General features: G+C 51.6%; 1 protein-coding gene across 40 annotated transcripts in view; it reads left to right on the forward strand.

Annotated features, from left to right (window-relative positions):
* PTK2 (protein tyrosine kinase 2) overlaps positions 1-19,625 on the forward strand; it is a 239,455-nt gene that overhangs the window by 116,577 nt on the left and 103,253 nt on the right. For all 40 annotated transcript variants that reach the window (XM_021088851.1, XM_021088853.1, XM_021088840.1 and 37 more), the window contains 3 exons: positions 1,748-1,810; positions 11,141-11,195; positions 19,210-19,350. In XM_021088851.1, coding sequence (XP_020944510.1) covers positions 1,748-1,810; positions 11,141-11,195; positions 19,210-19,350 — 259 coding nt within the window. The remainder of the gene's footprint in view (positions 1-1,747; positions 1,811-11,140; positions 11,196-19,209; positions 19,351-19,625) is intronic.

Here is a 19,625-nt window from a genome sequence, read left to right on the forward strand (position 1 = left end):
CGCACCCTCGGGATATGGAGGTTCCCAGGCTAGGGGTCGAATCAGAGCTGTAGCCGCCAGCCTACGCCAGAGCCACAGCAACGCAGGATCTGAGCCGTGTCTGCCACCTACACCACAGCTCACGGCAACGCCGGATCCTTAACCCACTGAGCAAGGCCAGGGATCGAACCTGCAACCTCGTGGTTCCTAGTCGGATTCGTTAACCACTGCGCCACGACGGGAACTCCAGACACTTTTTTTTTTTCATTTTCTTTTCCTTTTTATAGCCACACCTGTGGCATATAGAAGTTCCCAGGCTAGGGGTCAAATCAGAGCCACGTCTTCGACCTGCACCACAACTCATGGCAACGCCGGATTCTTAACCCACTGAGCGAGGCTGGGAATTGAATCTGCATCCTCACGGACAGTGTCGGGTTCTTAACACTGAGCCACAACGGGAACCCAACTCTTCTTCTTCTTCTTTTTTTTTTTTTTAATGTTGTGGCTGCACCCATGGCATATATGGAAGTTTTAGGGCCAGGGATTGAATCCGAGCCGCAGCTATAACCTACACTGCATTTGCAACCCTGGCTCCGTAACCCACTGTTCTGGGCCAGGAATTGAATCCACACCCGAGCCTCTGCAGTCAGAGGGTTAGCTCTGCCTCACGGTGGGAGTCCTCGGAGACTCTCTTCGTACTGCAAGCAGGGCTGTGATACAGGACCTGGAAGAGGAGTCCGAAGCGCCAGCTCCCACGTGATGCCCTCCGTGCCCCTCCGTGCCCCTCCACCCACACGTTATGCTGATCCCTGCTCCTCCCGTGTTTGACGTCACTGATTTTTCACTCTGAGGAAAAGCGCCACAAAACAGTCATCTCTCCACTTGTCTCTCCCACATGAATAGAAAACAGGAGAACAAATTAAATGATCTTTTTGCCCCTTTAAAATTTTGCTCCTTCAGAATCTAGTATTTTCCAGAGAAAAGTCAGACACATTTAAAAAGTCAAGCCAGTATTAATATTATTACAGGTTGAGAAAGATCTTGTTGACTGTCCATCCTCCTGTGAAATTACCCCAGATGGTTGGTAATTTCTGTGTTCCAAAGCGGCTCAAGCCAGGCTTTGTCGTTTTGCGGGATAACTGTCCCTGCAGAGGGCACCCCGCCACCGTGGCAGGTTTCTAGAGAAAGGACTTGGCCCCAGGAAGGTCTGAGACTGTGTGGACATGTAGCTTGGACCCCACGGTAGCATTCTGAGTGTGCACTCTCGGTGAGGAGGCAGCCTTTCTCTCCAGACCTGGCACCTGTTACCTGGACTGGCCCTGTGGTGGTTCTGCTGCAGGTGCCATGCAGTTTGCTCAGGAACGGGCGAGCCTTCCCGGGCGTCCCTGGCGCTCCCCTGCTGTGTGCGCTGCTGTCTCTCAGGAGGAGACTGAGTACACGCAGCCAAGGCCGCTCGTCCCGTTTACAGCTGGCGTCTCCTTTCTCATTTTGCAAAGAGCCAGACTTGCTTCTCATCCGAAGGGAAGATGAGGTGGTTCAGCGGAGACATGGTCTGCGCTGACCTAACCTGCCGTAGGCTGTCGGAATAACGCCGCCAAAGAAACTGGCTCTTCCTTCGCAGTCGATTGGCATGTTTGTGGCTGAGCTGCAGTGTCGTTAGATATCCCCCCACCCCCACATGTGTGCCCACGCACACACACAGTTTTTAGCCATTTAGTAGCGCGGACGTTCCCGTACGTGTGTAAGTTTATATCTTCTCTGATTCCAGGCGCTCATACTGGGAGATGCGGGGCAACGCCCTGGAGAAGAAGTCTAACTACGAAGTTCTGGAGTAAGTACGGCGTGGCTGGGCTCTCCCGGCAGCGCTCAGAGCTGCGCTCTTCCACCTGTAGGCGCCTTAGTTCGTCTTTACCTAAAGTTTAACATCAGATCTGCAACACTGCCATTTCTAAAACTTTTTTGTCTGGGAGAGGGAAGTTTTATTAAGAAGAGGATTCTTGATGACACCGTTTTAGGAAACATGGCAAGCTGTTGATACGTGTCTTAAAGGTAACAGTGTCTTTGGCATGTTAACACATAAATAATAACTTTGTAGATTTGTCCATATCGAGGTGGAGTTTCATTTCTAAATTTATATTGAACTGTAGAATTGTTATAGTTTCTTTATAAGTTTATTAAGGTTTTTTTTCCCCCGTTAGTTAAAGAACAATGGAACTGTGGGAAATACACTCACGCATGAGAAAATTTCGAGTAACAGAGCAGTTTTCCACTAGTGAAATTAATGTGTGTCAGACTGTTGTATTAGATTGTTGTGAATGGGTATAGGACACAGTGGGGCTTATGTCCTAGGAGGCTATAAATTCTGCACTTAATCTGTTGATAATTAATCCAGCAAAAGACTGTGGATATTATTTCCAGTTTTACCTTCATTAGCCATGGAGCAATTTTTGCCAACACTTACTTCTTCTGGCCCCCTCAGTGCTAAGCTTCTTATGCTCTTTGGAAGATGTTGCTGCACTCAAGTGAAAGCTCGTCCTTACGTTCTCTGCTGTAATAGAGACTTGACATGGCTTTGAATTTTTTTTTTTAGACTTTCCATGTCAACTAACCAGGGTCACACCGTGAAAGTGTAATATCCCCCTACTTTGAAAACAAGAGTTTACGGGGGAGTTTGGGGAATTGGTGACGAAACCATTTGAAATAAGAACTGGTGGTGGTGGACATGAATGTTGTTTGTGAGGTTACCTGAGCCTCCTTTGTGCCAGGTTGTGCCAAGCGACTCAGTAACCTGGGTGGTCTGTCTTGTTTCAGTGTGCAAATTCCTCGCCTGAATTCTGAACTTGGTATGTTAGTGAAGTGTGAGGCTCGTGACAGGCGCAGAGTCTAAGGCCCTCACTGAGTATTTGTGGTTGTGTATTTGTGGACACATCTGTCACATATTTTGTGCCTCTTAACAGATTAAATAAGGACAAAAATGGAGTTGGTTGGAGTTGAATGAAAAAATTTAGTGATGAACTGAGATATCTCAGGCAGAATTACTTTAGCTAGATTTTCCCTGTCCTTCAGTTGATGGCACAGAAATAATACCATTAATGATGTTTTAAAAACCCACAACTAACATTCACTGTGGTTTCGATTTTTGTTTGAAATTTGCAGCATGCTTTAGCCTGAAAGACTCTCCCTACTGCTTAAAACACAAATTACTAGAATCAGGGAATCATTGACGGTCTTGTCTCAGAGGACTGCTGGATCCGATCTCTTTTCAAATGAAGGTTTTTGAAAAATAGGAATAGCTTTTGCTGTTTGGCTGTTTGAATACCCATTCCTTTATGCATTTATTTCTTTATTCATTTGTTCGTTTAACACATATCATTGAGCATCTGCTGAGTCCTTGGCCCATAAGTGCTGGAGATTCAGGAATGAGTAACGCGAGCTTTCACCCTCAGGAAGCATCCAGCTGGAAGGAAGACTCGGGCAGTGAGCAGAGTTGTAAAAAATCATAGACGGAGAGCTAAAGCGGAAGCTTCTGGAGGGCGTGGGGCGGTACGTCCTGTCCAGGGTGGTTCCCGGGGAGATGGACTCCAGAGTTGTGGAGCAGGGGCTCCCGCCCGGGGAGCCAGAGTACCGGCAGCTGAAAAGATCTCCGACGGCACCCAGTGCCTAGATCTTGGTTCTCGCTATCATTCTTCAGTAAAAGGATCCCAGACCTCTGGCCCCAGGGGAGGGCCTGGGGGGAACCTAGCTGCACCTGGAGCACCCCGTAGTGCAAAGAAGGAGCAAGTGCTCACAAAACGGAAGCATCACAGGAGCCAGCGGAAGGCGCTCCCATTGACCGAAGGTGGGACATCTGAGCAACAGATGACAGGTTGTAGCCCAGAGCAGGAAATCAATACCCATGGGCCTGTGCTCATGTAAATAGTTGAAGAACAAATGTGTGGGAAGCGATCTCTCTCCTGGGCGCAGGAATTCCAGGTAATTTCTATAGATGGAGCCTGGGGGAGGCAGGTCATAAAATCGCACCTGCAAAGGATGGGCTGTGCTTGGTCTGTAGGGAGTAAGGAACTTGACGGTGGAGAAATCGGACAGGTGGTCCTCAGCCAGGTGGGCGGGGTCAGCGTCAGCAGTGACGAGGTACGTTGGCATGGGCGTGTCCCCTGGAGGCGGCCTGTTGAGGAGGACACCTTACCTCTGTGGTCTCCTTCCAGAAGCCTAAAACCCCAGTTTTACCGTGAGGAAAACAGACGATGCCCGGTTCAGGGGACTGTGAGTGTGTGTGTAGCACATGCAAATCTTTTTTGATTTATTTTTTCATTTTCTAAAGTTTTATTGAAATGTAGTTGATTTACAACGTTGTGATAGTTTCTGCTGCACAGCAAAGGGATCCAGATTTCAGATTCTTTTCCCATTTAGGGTGACACAGAATATTGGGTAACGTTCCCTCTGCCGCACAGCAGGTCCCCGCTGGCTGGTCATTCCATATACGATGATGTGCCTGTGCCAGTCCCAAATGCCGAGGGGACATTCGATTAATTACCAGACCAGTACTGTTGAAACTGCCAAGATCTTCAAAAACAGGGAAAACCTCAGGCTCGGGGAAGTCTGAGGAACTCACAGGGCCAAGAGGAAACCCAGGAGCTGTGATGATGAAATTGGATCCCGTGAGACAGAAACGCCGCCTTAGGGAAACACTGATGGGACTGAGCCGAGCGTAGGGTCTGTCAGTGTTGATGTGTCTGCAGGATGCCGTGGCCGCGCCAGCCGTACCGTGGAACTGCAGGGAAAGCCACCAGGGTGTTCAGGCCCGCCTGTGCTGCCTTTGCAGCTTTGCTGTAACCTGAAACTACACTAACATAAGAAGTTTGTCTCGGGAACAGTCCCTAGAGCTTTCTGAGATGGTCTTCCCGGCTTACAAGCCTCAAAGTTCAAATTTGGCTCTCATAAAATTTTTCACTTCTTTTTTTAAAAAGGTTGATCTCAGTGTTTTGTTTGTTTGTTTGTTGTTTTTTTGCTTTTTTCTAATGATGAGAGAATTGAGGAAGAAGCCAGCAGGTAGTTAGAGATGACCTGGAAAGGGGAGTCACTGTGTGAAGCTGAGAAGGGGCCAGGTCAGCGGCTTGGATTCTGGAGTTGCCCCCGGGGCACTGGGAGCAGGAAGAGTGTGGGTTGTGTTCCACCCTGTCTCCGTAAGAGGCCCCAGTGAGAGCCTGGCGTGTCACTGGAGAACAGGTGCCTGATGGAAATCTCCATAGAGAGTGTATTGACGTGTTTTCAGCAGCAGGAAAAGTCAGTTAAAAAGAAGCAAGTATCCGTCAGGTGGGGTGGTAAATTATTTCTGGAGAGAGGAAGGAAGTTTAAGATTTGTTTGAAATGAGACTCAAAAATTGCATTCGAGTTGGTGTGAATTTGGCTTCTTTCCAGAAATCACAGACATCGAGGGGACGGGAGGGTAGACGGGAGAGAGGCCTCCTGGGCCGTTCGTCAGTGTCTTCAGGACTGCAGTTTCCTTGGGCCGGGGACAGAGAGCGTGGGCGAGGTATAAAGTCGGGCCAGTGCGGAGTCCAGAGCAGAGCAGCCTGAGTCTGTAAACGCGACGCCTTCTTAGAGGACACTGATGCTGATGAGAGTGGAGTTACCTGCTGTCGTGCGCTGGTTATTGTTTGTGGGAGATCTCTGAGCCTACAGGATGGTTAAGGAAACGCGGGGACGGCACGGGCGACGTCCAGTTCCAGGGTGGCACCGAGCTCCCTTTGCTGTACCGTCTGGCTGGAGTGCTGTGCTCTCCCCCTCATTGTGCTCTCCGTGATTCGGAACGCGTGGGGGTTCATGCCCGTCTCGGGGTGGGAAGTGGGGCGCTAGGGTGGGCTCTGGCGGCGGGCTGCAGCGCCCCTGGCCGGCTCTTCTTCTGCTGTCCTTGGGTCAGTAGCGCCCTGGGCGTCCACTCCCGCGTCTGGGAGATGCACACGTACTGGCTTGGGGTGGGGAGTTAAGAGGGTCCACGTCAAGGCCTCGGTGCGGTGCCGGCACCGAGTGGGCGCCGCCCGGGTTGCCACTGCGGCCTCTGCAGAGGAGGGCTTGTCAGTCAGGACTAAACCAAACTGTGGCTGTCATCAGAGTGTTACCCGGACGGTAGCTTATCCGAGAACGTCAGGGCTCCTCTGTTCCTCTTGAGCCCTTTACAAATAGCTGTTTAATTTCTGTGTTTACAAGGGTAGTAACACATTCTAGCGGAGCAGATTGAAACTACCCTGTCGCCGTCAGAGTCTTAATAAATAACCACGTAGCTCCCTTTCCCGCCTTTAAGAGACCGGTGTGCACACAATGCCGTACCCGGTTTAGTACGAGGCTAATGCTTCTATACCTGCAGCCTGCTTTGTTATTCCTCCTTGTGCTGAAGAGATGTTTCCTCGGGACTAAATATGAATACATATTAGCCTATTATTCTGTCAAATTGCTGTATGAAATTATGTTTAACCAGGCACCAAAGGCAGACATTCAGTTAATGACAATATAAGCGAATGTCACCATTTTGGGGTGGTTTTGTTTTGGTTTTTTGGCCTGTCTGATAAACAACAAATAATAATTTGTTTTATTTACATTAGTTTGATTACTGTTGATATTAAACACCTTCCCCTCTGGAGGGGCCATTTACATTCCTTTTGTAAAGTGTACTTTCCGTCAGTTTTCCATTATGTTCTCCTTGTTCATATTGGTAGATCTTTGCCACAGTAACCCTTGGCTTTTAGAATATTTGTTCTTCATGTTCTTTCCCAGTTTGTTTTAACCATGACTATAGCTCTTCCACACATGGAAGTTTTTCTTTCTAACATAATGTCAGTTATTTTCGTTTTGGTTTTGAGTTTCAAAACCTGAGAGTTTGTTCTAAAGCTTTTGTGGATTTATGTCTATTTTTGTGTTTCCAAATGTGTAGGTGTTTTTAGAGTTTTTCTTTCAAGTGAGCTTTTAGCTTGAGTCGCATCGAGGTCAGAGATGGCAGTCCTGGCTTGTGCTGAGACCCCGTCTGCGGACTCATGCAGGTCATTTCCCTCCCGCCAGACAGCACAAGGAGGTTGCACCCACTCCGCACGTTGAAGAATCTCCTTCGTTTTGGTCTTTTCTAGTCTCGCCACGTCTTAGGCGTGGATTTCTTTTTTATAAATCCAGTTTGGAACAAGACGGCTTCCTTAGATTCATGTTTTTCATTCAGAAGGTATATGCCATTATCCCTCTAATTGTCAACTAGGTATTTTTTCGGCTTTGGTACCTATCTCCGCTCGCTCTCTGCGGCAGTGTGTGTGAGAGAGTTCTTGAGATTTGTCTTCTCCATCTTCAATTCCCTTTTAAGTAGTGTCTTCCGCTGACAGCCCGTTCATTCGGTTTTTCACTTGGCCACGTGTATTTCTCACTTCCAGAAATTGCATTTCTTGGGTGTAACCTGCGCCTCACCACCGGGAACCTCTTGCTCACGTTGTGCTCGTGCCGCTTATTTCTTCAAGCCTTTCTTACCAGCTGCTTCGTGCCACTATCTGACAGTGACTTTAGGGTACTGGGCTGTCTCACCCTGCTGTTCCTCTGACTTACTGACGCCTCCACGCAGCTTGCATCCTACGTGTCAGTAGTGATCTAGCGCTTTCCTTAGCTGCCTGTAGTGATCCGTCAGTGAAGGGGATGCTGACAGCCCCGGCACGGACTGACTGCCCTCGCTTACCTAAGACAGGAGGTAATCCCTCTGTCCTGCAGAACAAGTCCCCCTCACCAGGGCACCAGGCCTGAATCCCGCCAGCCAGCAGCCGTGGCATGCCACCTGGTAGGGTCGGATGGAGGAAGAGGCGACCTTCTGTCTCTCCCCCAACCTCTTCAAGGACACGCACGTGCAGGTGCTGTTTTCCCTGCCAGGGCCATGGGCCGGAACACTGGCGCAAGGCCACCCCTCGCTCCAGGAGAGGAGGGCGCAGCACGTGCTGTACGAGGCCAGAAGACAGCTCGTCGCCACTCAGGGTGAAGGGGGGCATGTCGTTCAGATGCAGAGAGCAGTTTCCATTGCAGTTTCCAGGATTTTAACGTCTTTTGGTTTTAAGAAGCTTAAGGTATCATTTTGGTGGTATTCTTTAAAGATACTCAATTCTCGAGAGTTTGGGGTGAGGCAGGATAGGTGACTGTGTGCAAATGTGTATTTGCAGGGATGGCCAAGGTCAGTTCTGGTTGCTGGTGTGCCTGGGCTTTAAACTGTCCTCAAATACTCGTTACAGCCCACAGACAAGGTCTGAATCTTCTCACAAGTAGGGCCAAAGGAAAAATAAGTTTATCCTTGACGTGAGAATTCCCTTATCATGAGCATAATATGTGTAAATTAAGCAACCCCAGCCTCCAAGAGGCTGCTGTGTTAGGGGCTCATAGGCATGAAATCCCATGTGCAGGACGAGGCCACAGGCTAGGGTATCTGGCTGTGCCAGGGAGTGTTCTAGAGATTGGTGGTGGGGGGAGCCTGGAGGGCAGGGAGCTTGTGGGACAGCCAGGACCACAGGGCAGGCGCTTCCCGCCCTGGTGCAGGGCGCAGTGCCGCCTTACCTGGACCACGCAGAGGAGGCAGGGCTCTGAGGGTTAGCAGAAGCCAGGAGCAGGAAGGCTGCATCAGCCAGCATGGTCCGAACATTTCATTTGAAGGACAGAGGTAAAGTAAATGTCTCAGAGGAAATTCTGGTTTAAAGTTGATCCCAAACATAACTCTAAGGCCCAGACACCCCAGATCTCAGGAAATTTCTGGGCTTTGAGAGGGTGTTGGCTCTTGGTGCCGGGCACGCTGCCCCACTGCTGGTTGTGTCAGTGTCTCACCTGAGGAAGGGCCACGAGGCAGTGACCCTCCTGTGTCTGAGGCAGCGCTGGGTATGGGGAAGTCGCCGAGCACAGGCTTGTTTTCTCTGAAGCTTCGAATCAGAATGATGGGAATCTCAGAGAAATGTTGGAAGAGGAGTTATATGGGGTCCCTGCTCCACAGGCTCCTGGTCTGACCCTCCTGCCAGATGCACTGCCTCGATGCTGCCCCATCTCTGAGCATCCCCAGGAACTGTGTGACTGTCCCCTCCTCCCCTTACTGAGGAGCCCTCAGCCGCAGCCCTGAGCCCTGGAGAGTCCGGGGGCCTAAAGTCCCAGCTCCATTGCTTTAACCCAGCGGGGCTGTCACAGCTTTCCAGGTGGATGCAGTGCTTTGTCGGCCCCGGCCAGGATGCTAGCCCGTGAGGCTGCTGAGAATGTGCTTGAGACCCCCCCCCCAGGAGGTCACGGGCAGCCCCCTCAAACCCACGGCTGAAACAGGTGTCCTGGGAGGCAGCCTCCCCGCCGCCTTTGAGCACTGCTGGCCCTGCATCCAGAGCATCTCCTGAGTCTCCGCCGCCCACCCTCCCACCATCTCGTCCCCCCGCCTCCCTCCCACCTGCCTTCCAGCCTGTGTCCTCCCTCCCCCGCTCCGCTCAAAGCAGCGCTGGTCAGGCATGTAGACCGAGCTCTCACCGCGCAGATGGGGCGTCCGTGAGGTCTCCAGGGGAAGGGAACTGCCTGCTGAGAGTCGCAGGGGCTTGGCACATTCTTACTTGTCCTCAGCACCACTCAGTGCAGTGGGCACTAGCATTCCCATGCTGCAAATAGGTAACCTGAGGTTTACAGGCATTGTTAGGTCAGTAGGCAGAGCCAGCCTGTGGCAAAGCTGGGATTCCAGTCCCGAGCTCCTCTGTCTGAAATTAAGTTCTTTTTGTTATGGAAAAGTTGCCTGAAAAGAAAAGCCAGGAAGAAAATGCTCAGGAATAATGCCTTAAAGATTCTGGAGTGTTGGTTTATCTTTCCTGGGCTTATTTTGCTACTTCCCATAGCAGTTAGCACCCAGATCCTTAAAATGCAAAGTCCCTGTCTTTTTAGGAGTCAACCAGGAAGGGAAGACATGTGGGGGACACACTTCCCTCTTCGTGTCTGAGAGAGGTTAGAAAGTAAATGGGAAACCTGGGGTTATGCGAGTTTGCCAGTAAGTGAAACCAGAAAGCAGGTGTCGTAGGAGCTGAGGAGGGATTTTCAGTGTCGCCATCATCATCGTAGAATGAAAAAGAACCTGAGAGCTGAGACCCGGGTTCAGCAAGGAGCTCACTTTAGGTACAACTAGAACGTAGAGGAGGAAACTGAAGTGTTGGATAGAGGGTCAGCCTTATAAACGCCGACATGTTTTCTGTGGTTTTGTTTGTAATACCTGCTTACAGTTATGGGTAAAGAAGTCACCCCTGCGTTATTCTTTTTCTATAATTTGTATTCGGTTTATTTTTTATGTAGTCCTGAGACGATACCTGTATCTCACTCTTCTTGGTCCTTCTGTATTTTTCCCACGGGTCTCCTGATCTGCAGTTTGGAGGCTTCATCTCCTCTCACGGGTGCACGTCGCCATCTAGTGGCCAGAAAGCCACTTGGTGCCCAGTACGTGGAAAATAAGGAGCCGTTCTTTCCATCTCTTCTTGGCCAGAATGTTTTGAGGCTCTAGTTATTAATGATTGACTTTGCAGCCTGATCCAAAAAAAAAAAAAAAAAAAAAAATCACTGGGATTTCCAACATTTGTACACATTCAGCTTTTTTACCTTAGGCAAATCAATTTAGTTTGTCTTTTTATTTTGCTTCCTGTGTGAAGCTAAGATGATAATATTGATTAATGTTAGTCAAAAAAGTTTATTTTAAAAAATAGTCCACTTTTAGGAATAATCTAATATATTTTACCTTCCCTGGAATATCCTAAATCTTTTCCTAATCAGGCTAGTCTACTTTCTCTGCAAATATAGCATTACTTGGTTAAAATTGAGGTTAACCTTCAAACAGTGTTTAAAAAAGAACAATTTATTTTCATGTGGTAATTTCCAAAGAGGCAGTATTTTCGAGGGGTTGCAATAATAAAGGTTTAAAAAAAAAAGTCTACCTAAACCAACTTGTATTGATGTTTTCTGCACATATCTAGAAAATTATTTGTCCCACCTGTTCCATGGCAATGCTGGTAAATTGAGCTTTATTATACTTCCTTCTAGAATAATGCATTGAGGATAAATGATTTCAGCTGCTTTTATGTTCTTGCAACAGTGTCATTGTGTTCATTGATTTGGTAGTGTTAATTGTTAATGCGCTTTTTTTTTTTTATTTCAGAAAAGATGTTGGTTTGAAGCGATTTTTTCCTAGGAGTTTACTGGATTCTGTCAAGGTAATTAGAGTCTGCTTTACTGTAATCAAGTGGCTGCCCTGGGCAGCTGCCTCCCCCGTGGTACGTGGGTTTCTGCTGTACATCTAAGTTGTGCTGTAAAAGGCAGTTATTCTGATGGCAAGTAGTCATGTTAACAGCAAGTAGAGTCTTAGAAGTTTCGCTTTCCCCCGGAAGCCACGGCTATGAGTGTTCTCAGCCAGGGACGTTGCATTCACAGGGGGCCTCGCCCCCAAATCCGCTCGTCTCGGGATCTTGCTCCCAGGAGTAAAGCAGCAGTGCGGGAAGGTCGCCAGAGCTGAATCACGCGTGTGCACGTGGACACTCGCGAGGCCTGTCCCCCTTGTTTCAGCTGCCGGACGCGCCGCCTCCTCCTCCTCCTCTCCTCCTCGTTGGTAACGTGTGCGGGCCCCAGGCCCCATGTCTGCCTGCAGCTCCCTCGGGAGAGCGCCAGGAGCACGCGGGGCTGGGCGCTTCCAGCCCGGCCGCAGCACGTCCAGTGCGGTGTGAGCACACAGACTCGGTCAAGACAGAGTCCAGCTGAGCTGAGCTCTGCCGTTTCCTTGGCTTGGGCCTGATTTCTTATTTCCACAGTGAGGACAACACTGTTTCGCAGGGTCGGTGTGGCTGTTTCGCAGATCAGCGTGTCTGTGCTCCCCGGTCACAGCGCGGTTGTGTTTGGCACGGGAGCAGCCGAATGGAAGACCGTCCCACCCGCCACCCCCCCTCCACCCCCGGTTGAGGCACACGAGGGGAACACGCAGGGCAGGTCCCGCCAGATTGCCTCAGGGCACCTTCCCCTTGGTCACCACGAACGCGCCGACAGGGTTTGACCCGGAGCCTGCAGCCCGGGGCGGGGGAAACGCCCAGCAAGTGCGGCCCCGTGTACACTTAGCCGCAGGAACGTGTGTGAAGACGGCTCGGCCACACTCTCAGCAGTGCTCAAATATGAGTCCCGTGGTGGCCTCCGAATTTCTGCGGAGCCTCCTCAGAGCTCTGTGGAGATCAGCAGTTATCCCAGGAGCCATGTCTGCTGTCGTTTGGGAGTTCAAGAAATTATCCAGCACTTAAAGGCTCTTCCCACGGCACACAGGGCACCCCAAGCGCCCTGGACGGCTATGGAGATGCCCACTCCCTGCCTCCCTAAGCGGGAGGGAGAGACGTGCTTGGCCATTTTACTTAATCAGATTGCAATTGCATAGATGTTTCCTCGTCGGGGATCTGTCTGCCTGCTTCCGCTGTATCTAAGACCCCGAGGACAGAGATAACATCTGCCGCAGTCCCTGCTCTAGACCTGGTGTTTAGCGTAATTCTGGGCACACAGTGACAGGAGTAAATCTCGCTTCATGAAGAAATGAATGAACACCTGTAAGAGCGCCGTGCAAGCTTTCTAGGGTGGAGGAGACACGCTCTCACAAGACGGAAGCATCGGGAAGCTGGAGCACCTGGTTTCCCTGGGCAGCCCGCCCTGCCCTGCGGCCACTCCAGAAACCTCCCGTTCCTGCACAGGGCTTGTCCCCTCCAGGAGGCTTGCAGCCTGTCCTTGAGGATCATCCTGACGGGCCTTGGCCTTGCCGCCGACTCCCATGTGCTTGTGCTGTTGTCGTGAGCTCCAGCCGGCAGTCAGCTCAGCCCCGTGACCAGAGCTCAGGCACGGGGTCACTGCGGACAGCGCTCGTGTGGACGTCAGGATGCAAACGAGAGTGTGTTGGGGCCCTGGAGGTTTCACGGCAGGGGAGGGCATGGCCACCTTTTGGACTTTGGATGTGTAAGTCTGACAGCAGCGTGGAGGACAGATTGAAAGCAAAACGCCTGAGTCAGGAAGAGCTAAACGGGCTGGGCGGTGGTCAGCCCCGGGCGCGGAGGTGAGCGTGCCCCGGAGAGGTGGGGAAGAAAGGGGCCTTGGGAGCTTGAGAAACCCTCACAAACCAAGCCAACCGCAGTGTGTTTTCTGGGAAGGAAGGTGGTTGCTGCTGACTTTGATGCAAGTAGGGAGAATAGAATTGAGTTTTAGCCGCTGTTGCTTGGGTACAGGTTCATTTAGTGTTTCATTTCCACACGCTGTCTAATACGAAGGAAATCAGTCTAACCGTGTAAAACAGCTCGGGTGTCCTTGGCTTCTTAAATAGCTTCGTCATTGGTTCATATCCTCCTTCCAGAGACTGTTCACCTTTTCGGTAAATTCCTCCAGCGTTGCACCGACTGCCATCAGGCGGTTGGCGTGGGTGCAGCGCATGCCCAGCCGGCGTGTGACAGATGCTGTGCGGATTTGGTTGCGCTCAGACAGTCCCTTCTTCAAAGCTATTGCCAGTGAAGCTTCAGCTAACAAGAAATTCACAGCAGCTTCTTATTTCTCCCAGACTAGGTCTGTAGAATGGCTCAGCCAGTTAATATTTGCTTTTCCAAAGGCCATTTTGTTTTATATGCCTGTTTCCTTCCTATCTAGATTTCTAGAAGATCGTTGAAAGGTTATTGTATTTGGTGGAACTTAAGCTGTGATTGATTGATGGCAAACAGGATCAGGATGCTCGTGCCCGATGATTAAGGCATTTTGTGAGACATTTAAAATTTGTCTCTTTGGAGTTCCCGCTGTGGCGCGCTGGAAATGAATCCGACTAGGAACCAGGCGGTTGTGGGTTTGATCCCTGGCCTCGCTCAGTGGGTTAAAGATTTGGTGTTGCCGTGAGCTGTGGTTGTAGTCGCAGCCTCGACTCAGATCCTGTGTGGCTGTGGCTCTGGCGCAGGCCGGCAGCTGTAACTCCAATTCGACCCCTAGCCTGGGAATCTCCATATGCCGCTGGTGCGGCCCTAAAAAGCAAAAAAATAAAATTAGTCTCGTTGATCTTGGTAGCGCCAGAGGCACCTTTCAAAAAACACCGTACCGGGAAAACGAACAAGTCAAGCCCAGCTTAAGGAGTCACCTACAGCATCCTGGTTGTTACTGTTCAAAGTGTCAAGAAGCTGAGACAGCTGGGAGACAGGGCGACATGAGTGAGGGCGGTGTGGGGTGACAGCGGGCAGGCTCAGGGACCCGAGTGAAGTCTGGAGTCAGCGAGTGCTCTTGCACCAACGTTGGTCTCTTAGTTTTAACAGGGGTGCCAGCGTCCTGTGGGATGTTGGCTTTGGGCCACTGGGCAGGGGCACTCAGGGAACTCGTACTGTCTTTGCAGCTCTTTATAAATCTAAAGCCAGGTAGAAGTAAAATAGCCCAATTTCAAAAGTTCACAGTAGGAATCGAATTTCAGAACTAGAAATGTTATGGGATCAATCATTCACTACTATTAATAAATAATAATTTATTCAGAGTAATGGAATGGTTCCCTTAGATCCTCTCAGGGACTCTTGGTCGGGTCACCACTCCCATTTGTGTGGTTAGCGCAGAAATGCCTGGTTCAGTCATCGTCCAGCAGTCGATTCCTGGGTCTCTGTGTGCCAGCGCCTGAGTGGGGGTGCCAGCTCGAATGAACCCAGCGTCAGTACAGGTTTCCGTCTGGCCTGGGCCCCTGCAGTAGCATAAAAAGGAAGCACCCTTAGATGTACACACAGAGTGGAATATTACTCAGCCGTAAAAAGACGCAAACCTCGCCGTTTGTGACAGTGTGAGTGGGTCTTGAGGGTAGACCGTGCGAAGTGAAAGAGACACACACGGTATGATTTCACATGAAACAGTGCGCTCTCGGAGACAGACGACAGCTCCTGCTTGTTGGAGGTGAGAGGTGGGGTGGGTGGGTGGGGGGCACTCACAGGCATCAACCTGCGTCCTGGGGATGCGATTGTAGCCTGCCGACTGATTGGTCACGCTAACATGCGAACGGGTGAGGTCTTCAGAGCTCGCTCTGTGACCGAAAGGACGCTCACTGGAGTTGCTGCGGCCGTTGTTTCACAGACGGGGTGGTGGAGCGTGGTGTGTGCACTTGAAACTAAGGTAACTTAGACCTCAGTCTTAGCTCGGTTGTGGCAAACACTTGTTAGGCGCTGTATTTAGCATTTGGTAGGCTAGGTGAGTCCTCAGTGTTTCCCGGCTGGTTCCTTTCTCTGGCGTTACGCGACAGCCTTCTCACCCAGGAGGCCCTGGGAAGCCCACTGTCGCTGGCAGCATCTGATAAGTACCGGGGTAACTGAAAGAAATGATTCTGTGTTCAAAAGGCTGAGTAGCAGCAATTTCTGATGACTCACCCTAATAGTGCTGCCTCATTTTGAGTAGTTTTCTCTCTGTATCTGAACCGGTTTAAAATTCAGTAGCATTCTTTGATTGAGGTCTTCTTTCCTAATCAGATACCTTTGACCTAGTATGTTTCCTGTCAGATACAAAGCAAGTAGGGATGGAATGCAATGCACAACAGCCTGCTGGCTCCTACAAGCTCTGGAAGTGTATCGATTAACGTCAAGAGACTGTAGGAGGTCTGATTTTGTGGGTTTTTCCTCGCCGAGGAGGCGGGAGGAGCTGATGCTCTCCAGCATCCTTTCTACATGCGCAGGCCGGGGTCCTTTCGCACAGCGTGCGTTTTCCAGTTCTTGTCCAGCCCTGCATGCAGGCCCAGGGCTCTCAGTCTTCCTCGGTGGCCACGTTGAAGCAGAGACCCTGAGAAAGCTGCGGCTCGCAGTTCTGACTGGGCTCCCCATCTTGGCCGGGGGTGCGGGGGGAGCCGGAGCGTGTGGCTGTGTCCACAGGAGGCTGGCCCTGAGCGGTCCTGCTCCCTCCGCCGCTGCTTGAGGCACGGGTGCCCTTTAGCTTGGTGATGTGAACAACACAGGAGGAGCCACAGACTTGTTTCCCCAGATTCAGCTGCATGAGGCAAATGAGGTGAAACTGCAGCTCAGACTGTCAGCCTGTTACCACTGCGTGGCTGCTTCTTTTCAAGCCTAATTGCCCACTTACTGAGAAGTGTTCCGGCAGGCTCCGTGATCCGGGGTACATTTTAGTGCTTGGCCCCATGCTCATCCCATGGCCGAGCGTTCTGGAAGAGAGGACAAGCCGCGACTCACGGTGTTTAGCAGTGTGGTGCTCTAGGGGACAGCAGCACACAGCCCTGGACGTGTCCTGTCAAGACACGCTGCTGCCAGGAGAAAGGCTGGAGGCTAGAGCGGGGGAGCAGGTGGGGACATTGGGGGCATCAAGGGGGGTCAGGGTGTAGAGTCAGGTAGGGTGAGCCTTTGGCCTGGTGTGGGGGGCGGGGAGGAGGAGGAGCAGGGCCGGGCCTCGGAAGGGGCACGGGTGCCGAGGTCAGGCCACAGTGAAGGAGAAGCAGAACTGGGAGTGGCTGTGTCACAGGGTCCGTAAGAGAAGGAGGCTCAGCAGGGACCGCACAGTGGTGCCTTTTATGTTCACACAAACACGTGTGTACCCGTTACACACCTAACACAGAACCAGCTAGCTGCATGTAGTGCTCACAGGTATTTCCAGGTCCTGGTTTTTTCACTAGTGTCTCTTCCACTAGAATCATGTGCCCACAGGAGACCATCACGGGAGGCAGAGCAGGAGTGGGGCTAGTGTGTGGGAAGCTCAGGGAAAAGAACGCGGCTTTTAGAAAAATCCTTACAGGCCGTGCCGACAGTGGGTTTGGAGAGGTTGCAGAAAGGAGGCCAGGGTCGATGCAGGTTTCTGAGCAGCTGGGAGAGTTGCTGAGATGAGGACCAGGTCTGGAGTCGAGTCGCAAGGAGTCTGGGTGGCACATCTGGTTTCAGGTGTCCGGGAAATCCAGAGGCAGGATCCCAGGTAGGCGTGTGCAGGAGTGTGGCTCGGAGGCTCAAGCAGAGTCAGAGAGGTCGGCAAAGCCTGCAGTCGCACGGCTGCTCAATGCCCTTGCGGCCGGGTCAGAGCAGCCTCTCTCAGTCCCTTGGCTTGATGGGACTTCTAGAAAATATGCTTCCCAGACCTCTCCTCACAGAGTGTCCAGGGCCGACCACCGGTTTTCTGGGTGACAGCTGATACTCAGGCCCTGCTTCTCTTCAGTTTAGTTTCTGTGAGCTGAAACTGTAACTGATTCTCTCTGAGGCTCCCATAATTCCACAGTTGGCGCAGCCCTGGTTAAAACCAACTGCTGGCCTACTGTCCAGGCTTTGGCCCTCTCTTCTTTCCAGTGGCCAGTTTGTGAATCCACCAGGCCCTGGGCCTCTGAGCACATCATCTGGAGACCGTGGCGTTTCTGACCCAGCCCTGCGTCTCCTCGCTCCAGGTCTGTGTCCAGCATCCTGCTCCGTGGTTTGGATGGGAAGATGGAAGAAGCACAGGCTCGTTCACAGTTGACACGGCTCTGTCGCTACGAGCCTGCCCTCCTGTTTACCCCGTTGTTCCACCCACAGTCAAGTCGTCTGATTTCCCGCTTTCCCTGCCATCCAAAGTATAACCACCCAAGTGGCCCACAGGTGCCCAAGCGCTCTCCTGTCACCTGGAGTCCAGCTGGTCTTTCTGCTCCTGCTCTCATCCTCCCCCACACCCTCCCTGTGCACGAGCAGAGCCAGCTTTTGAAGTAGTCAGAGCCGTAGGCCAGCCACCCGTGGCTGCCAGCTCTCTGCCCTCCTGCTCCTCCTGCCTGTCTTCGTCTTCAGGAACCCACCCCCTCTCCAACTGCTACCCACTCCGCGCTGCCCGGCTCACTCTCCGTGGTGTCCCAGATCTAGGCGACCTCAGACCACGCTGGAACCTTCAAGGGACTCCAGGCAGGCTGCCACCCCTCTGGGTTCACCTGATGCCAGTCTTGGCTCCTGGCACCTCCCACCTCCCTGACCTACAGAGATCAGCTAGCTGCCGTGGGATGAAGTCCGTTCTCTGTGCCTTCAGCTCATCGCCCTGGTCCTGTGCCAGCCTCCTGGATGCAGAGGGGCCCTATCTTTTCCAAGGGCCCCCCAGCCTTTGCCATTTCAGGTGGTGGTAGCTTTTACCAGTCAGTATGTCTTATTGGTTCTGTTATCAAAATAAATCTGAAATCTGACTGCTTCCCACCCCTTCCTGCTTCTGCACTCGGGCAGCGGCCCCTGGGTCTCCACATCTCTTGCGCGGGTTATTTGGGGGGCACTGCTCCCTTCACCCTGCTCACAGCGCCGCAGCCAGAGCGACTCCCAAACCGACGTCAGGTCGCCATACTCCTTCTCCAGGCCACCCCGGCCTTGCTCCGTCGGGGGCCACCCCAAGGCTCCATCCTCCTGCCCCGTCATCTGCACACCTCTGCACACGCCCTGTGCCGCCGGCCGCCTCGGGCTGCACTCCTCTGGGACGGGCCGTGGGCCGTGGGCTCTGGGCTGGTCGCCCTCCACCATCCAGGCGCAGACGTAGGAAGCGCGCCCAAGCAGAGGGGACGGGGGGTGGCCCGTGATCCCGGGAGAGGAGCGCACGCCCCACTCCCGTGCTCTGCCCGGCAGGCGGCCTCGTCTTCTCTTCCCTGAGCCCTGGGGTCCGCGGTCTTAGAACACGGAGCAGACCGCGGTCTTAGAACCCTCGGTGCGCGGGTTCGTACTCGCTGCCGCACCAATGCCACTGCTGCCCCATCTCCGCATAGTAGTTCCTTCATTGTTTCCAAAGAGTGATTTCTCAGCTAAAGGTTGTGGTTTTACGGTTTGTGATTTCTGTTGCCACATTGCCTCCGAAAGGGTGCGTCTCTCCCAGGGTGGAGTGTGGGTGCTTTCGCGCCACCTCTGTTGCCAACTCCAGGTCGCGCGCACATGCCGTCCTTACACTTTTAACACCTAACTGTTTACCACATGTTCCATTTCTGTTTAAGAAACAAAGCTCGATACCCTTTGAAGAGGATACTTTAAAATGGTTACGAAGGTGTATTTTCTGTTATGTGTATTTTATTTTATATATGTGTGTGTGTATATGTATATGTGTGTGTATATATATATATATATGGTTTTTTTTTTTTTTTTGGAAGCCAAGCTCTGGTAAACATGACTTTTGGTGAAAGTGGGTGGCACTAAGTCGTGGGCAGGGAAGACGTGTTCCTTGGTGTGGGCTCTTACTGCTGCGGTCTTTACTCATTGTTGACTCTGAAAAGATGTTTCTGATTTTGTCACGCAGGCCAAAACACTAAGAAAGTTGATCCAGCAAACGTTTAGACAGTTCGCCAACCTCAACAGAGAAGAAAGTATTTTGAAATTCTTTGAGATCCTCTCCCCGGTGTACAGATTTGACAAAGAATGCTTCAAGTGTGCCCTCGGGGTAAGTACGGGACTCGGAGGTAGGCGACACCCTGTGGCTTCTTCTGCTCTTCATGTCCTTGTGTATCTGAACTTCTGACTGAAACCTGCTTAGTCTCGCTTTTAATGACACGAGAATGTTTTGTCATCTTGCAGTGGGAACAGCACATAAAGAGACTGTGTGGATGTGGGAGTAAAACCATCCTTTTTGAATAGCAGGCTGTTCTAGCCCAGCGAGCCACTGCTGACCTCTCCTCTCAGGGCCACCGCCCCTGTTGAGAGGACCTCCCCAAAGAC

This window comes from Sus scrofa, chromosome 4, assembly GCF_000003025.6.
Source record: "Sus scrofa isolate TJ Tabasco breed Duroc chromosome 4, Sscrofa11.1, whole genome shotgun sequence".
Taxonomy (NCBI): Eukaryota; Metazoa; Chordata; class Mammalia; order Artiodactyla; family Suidae; genus Sus; species Sus scrofa.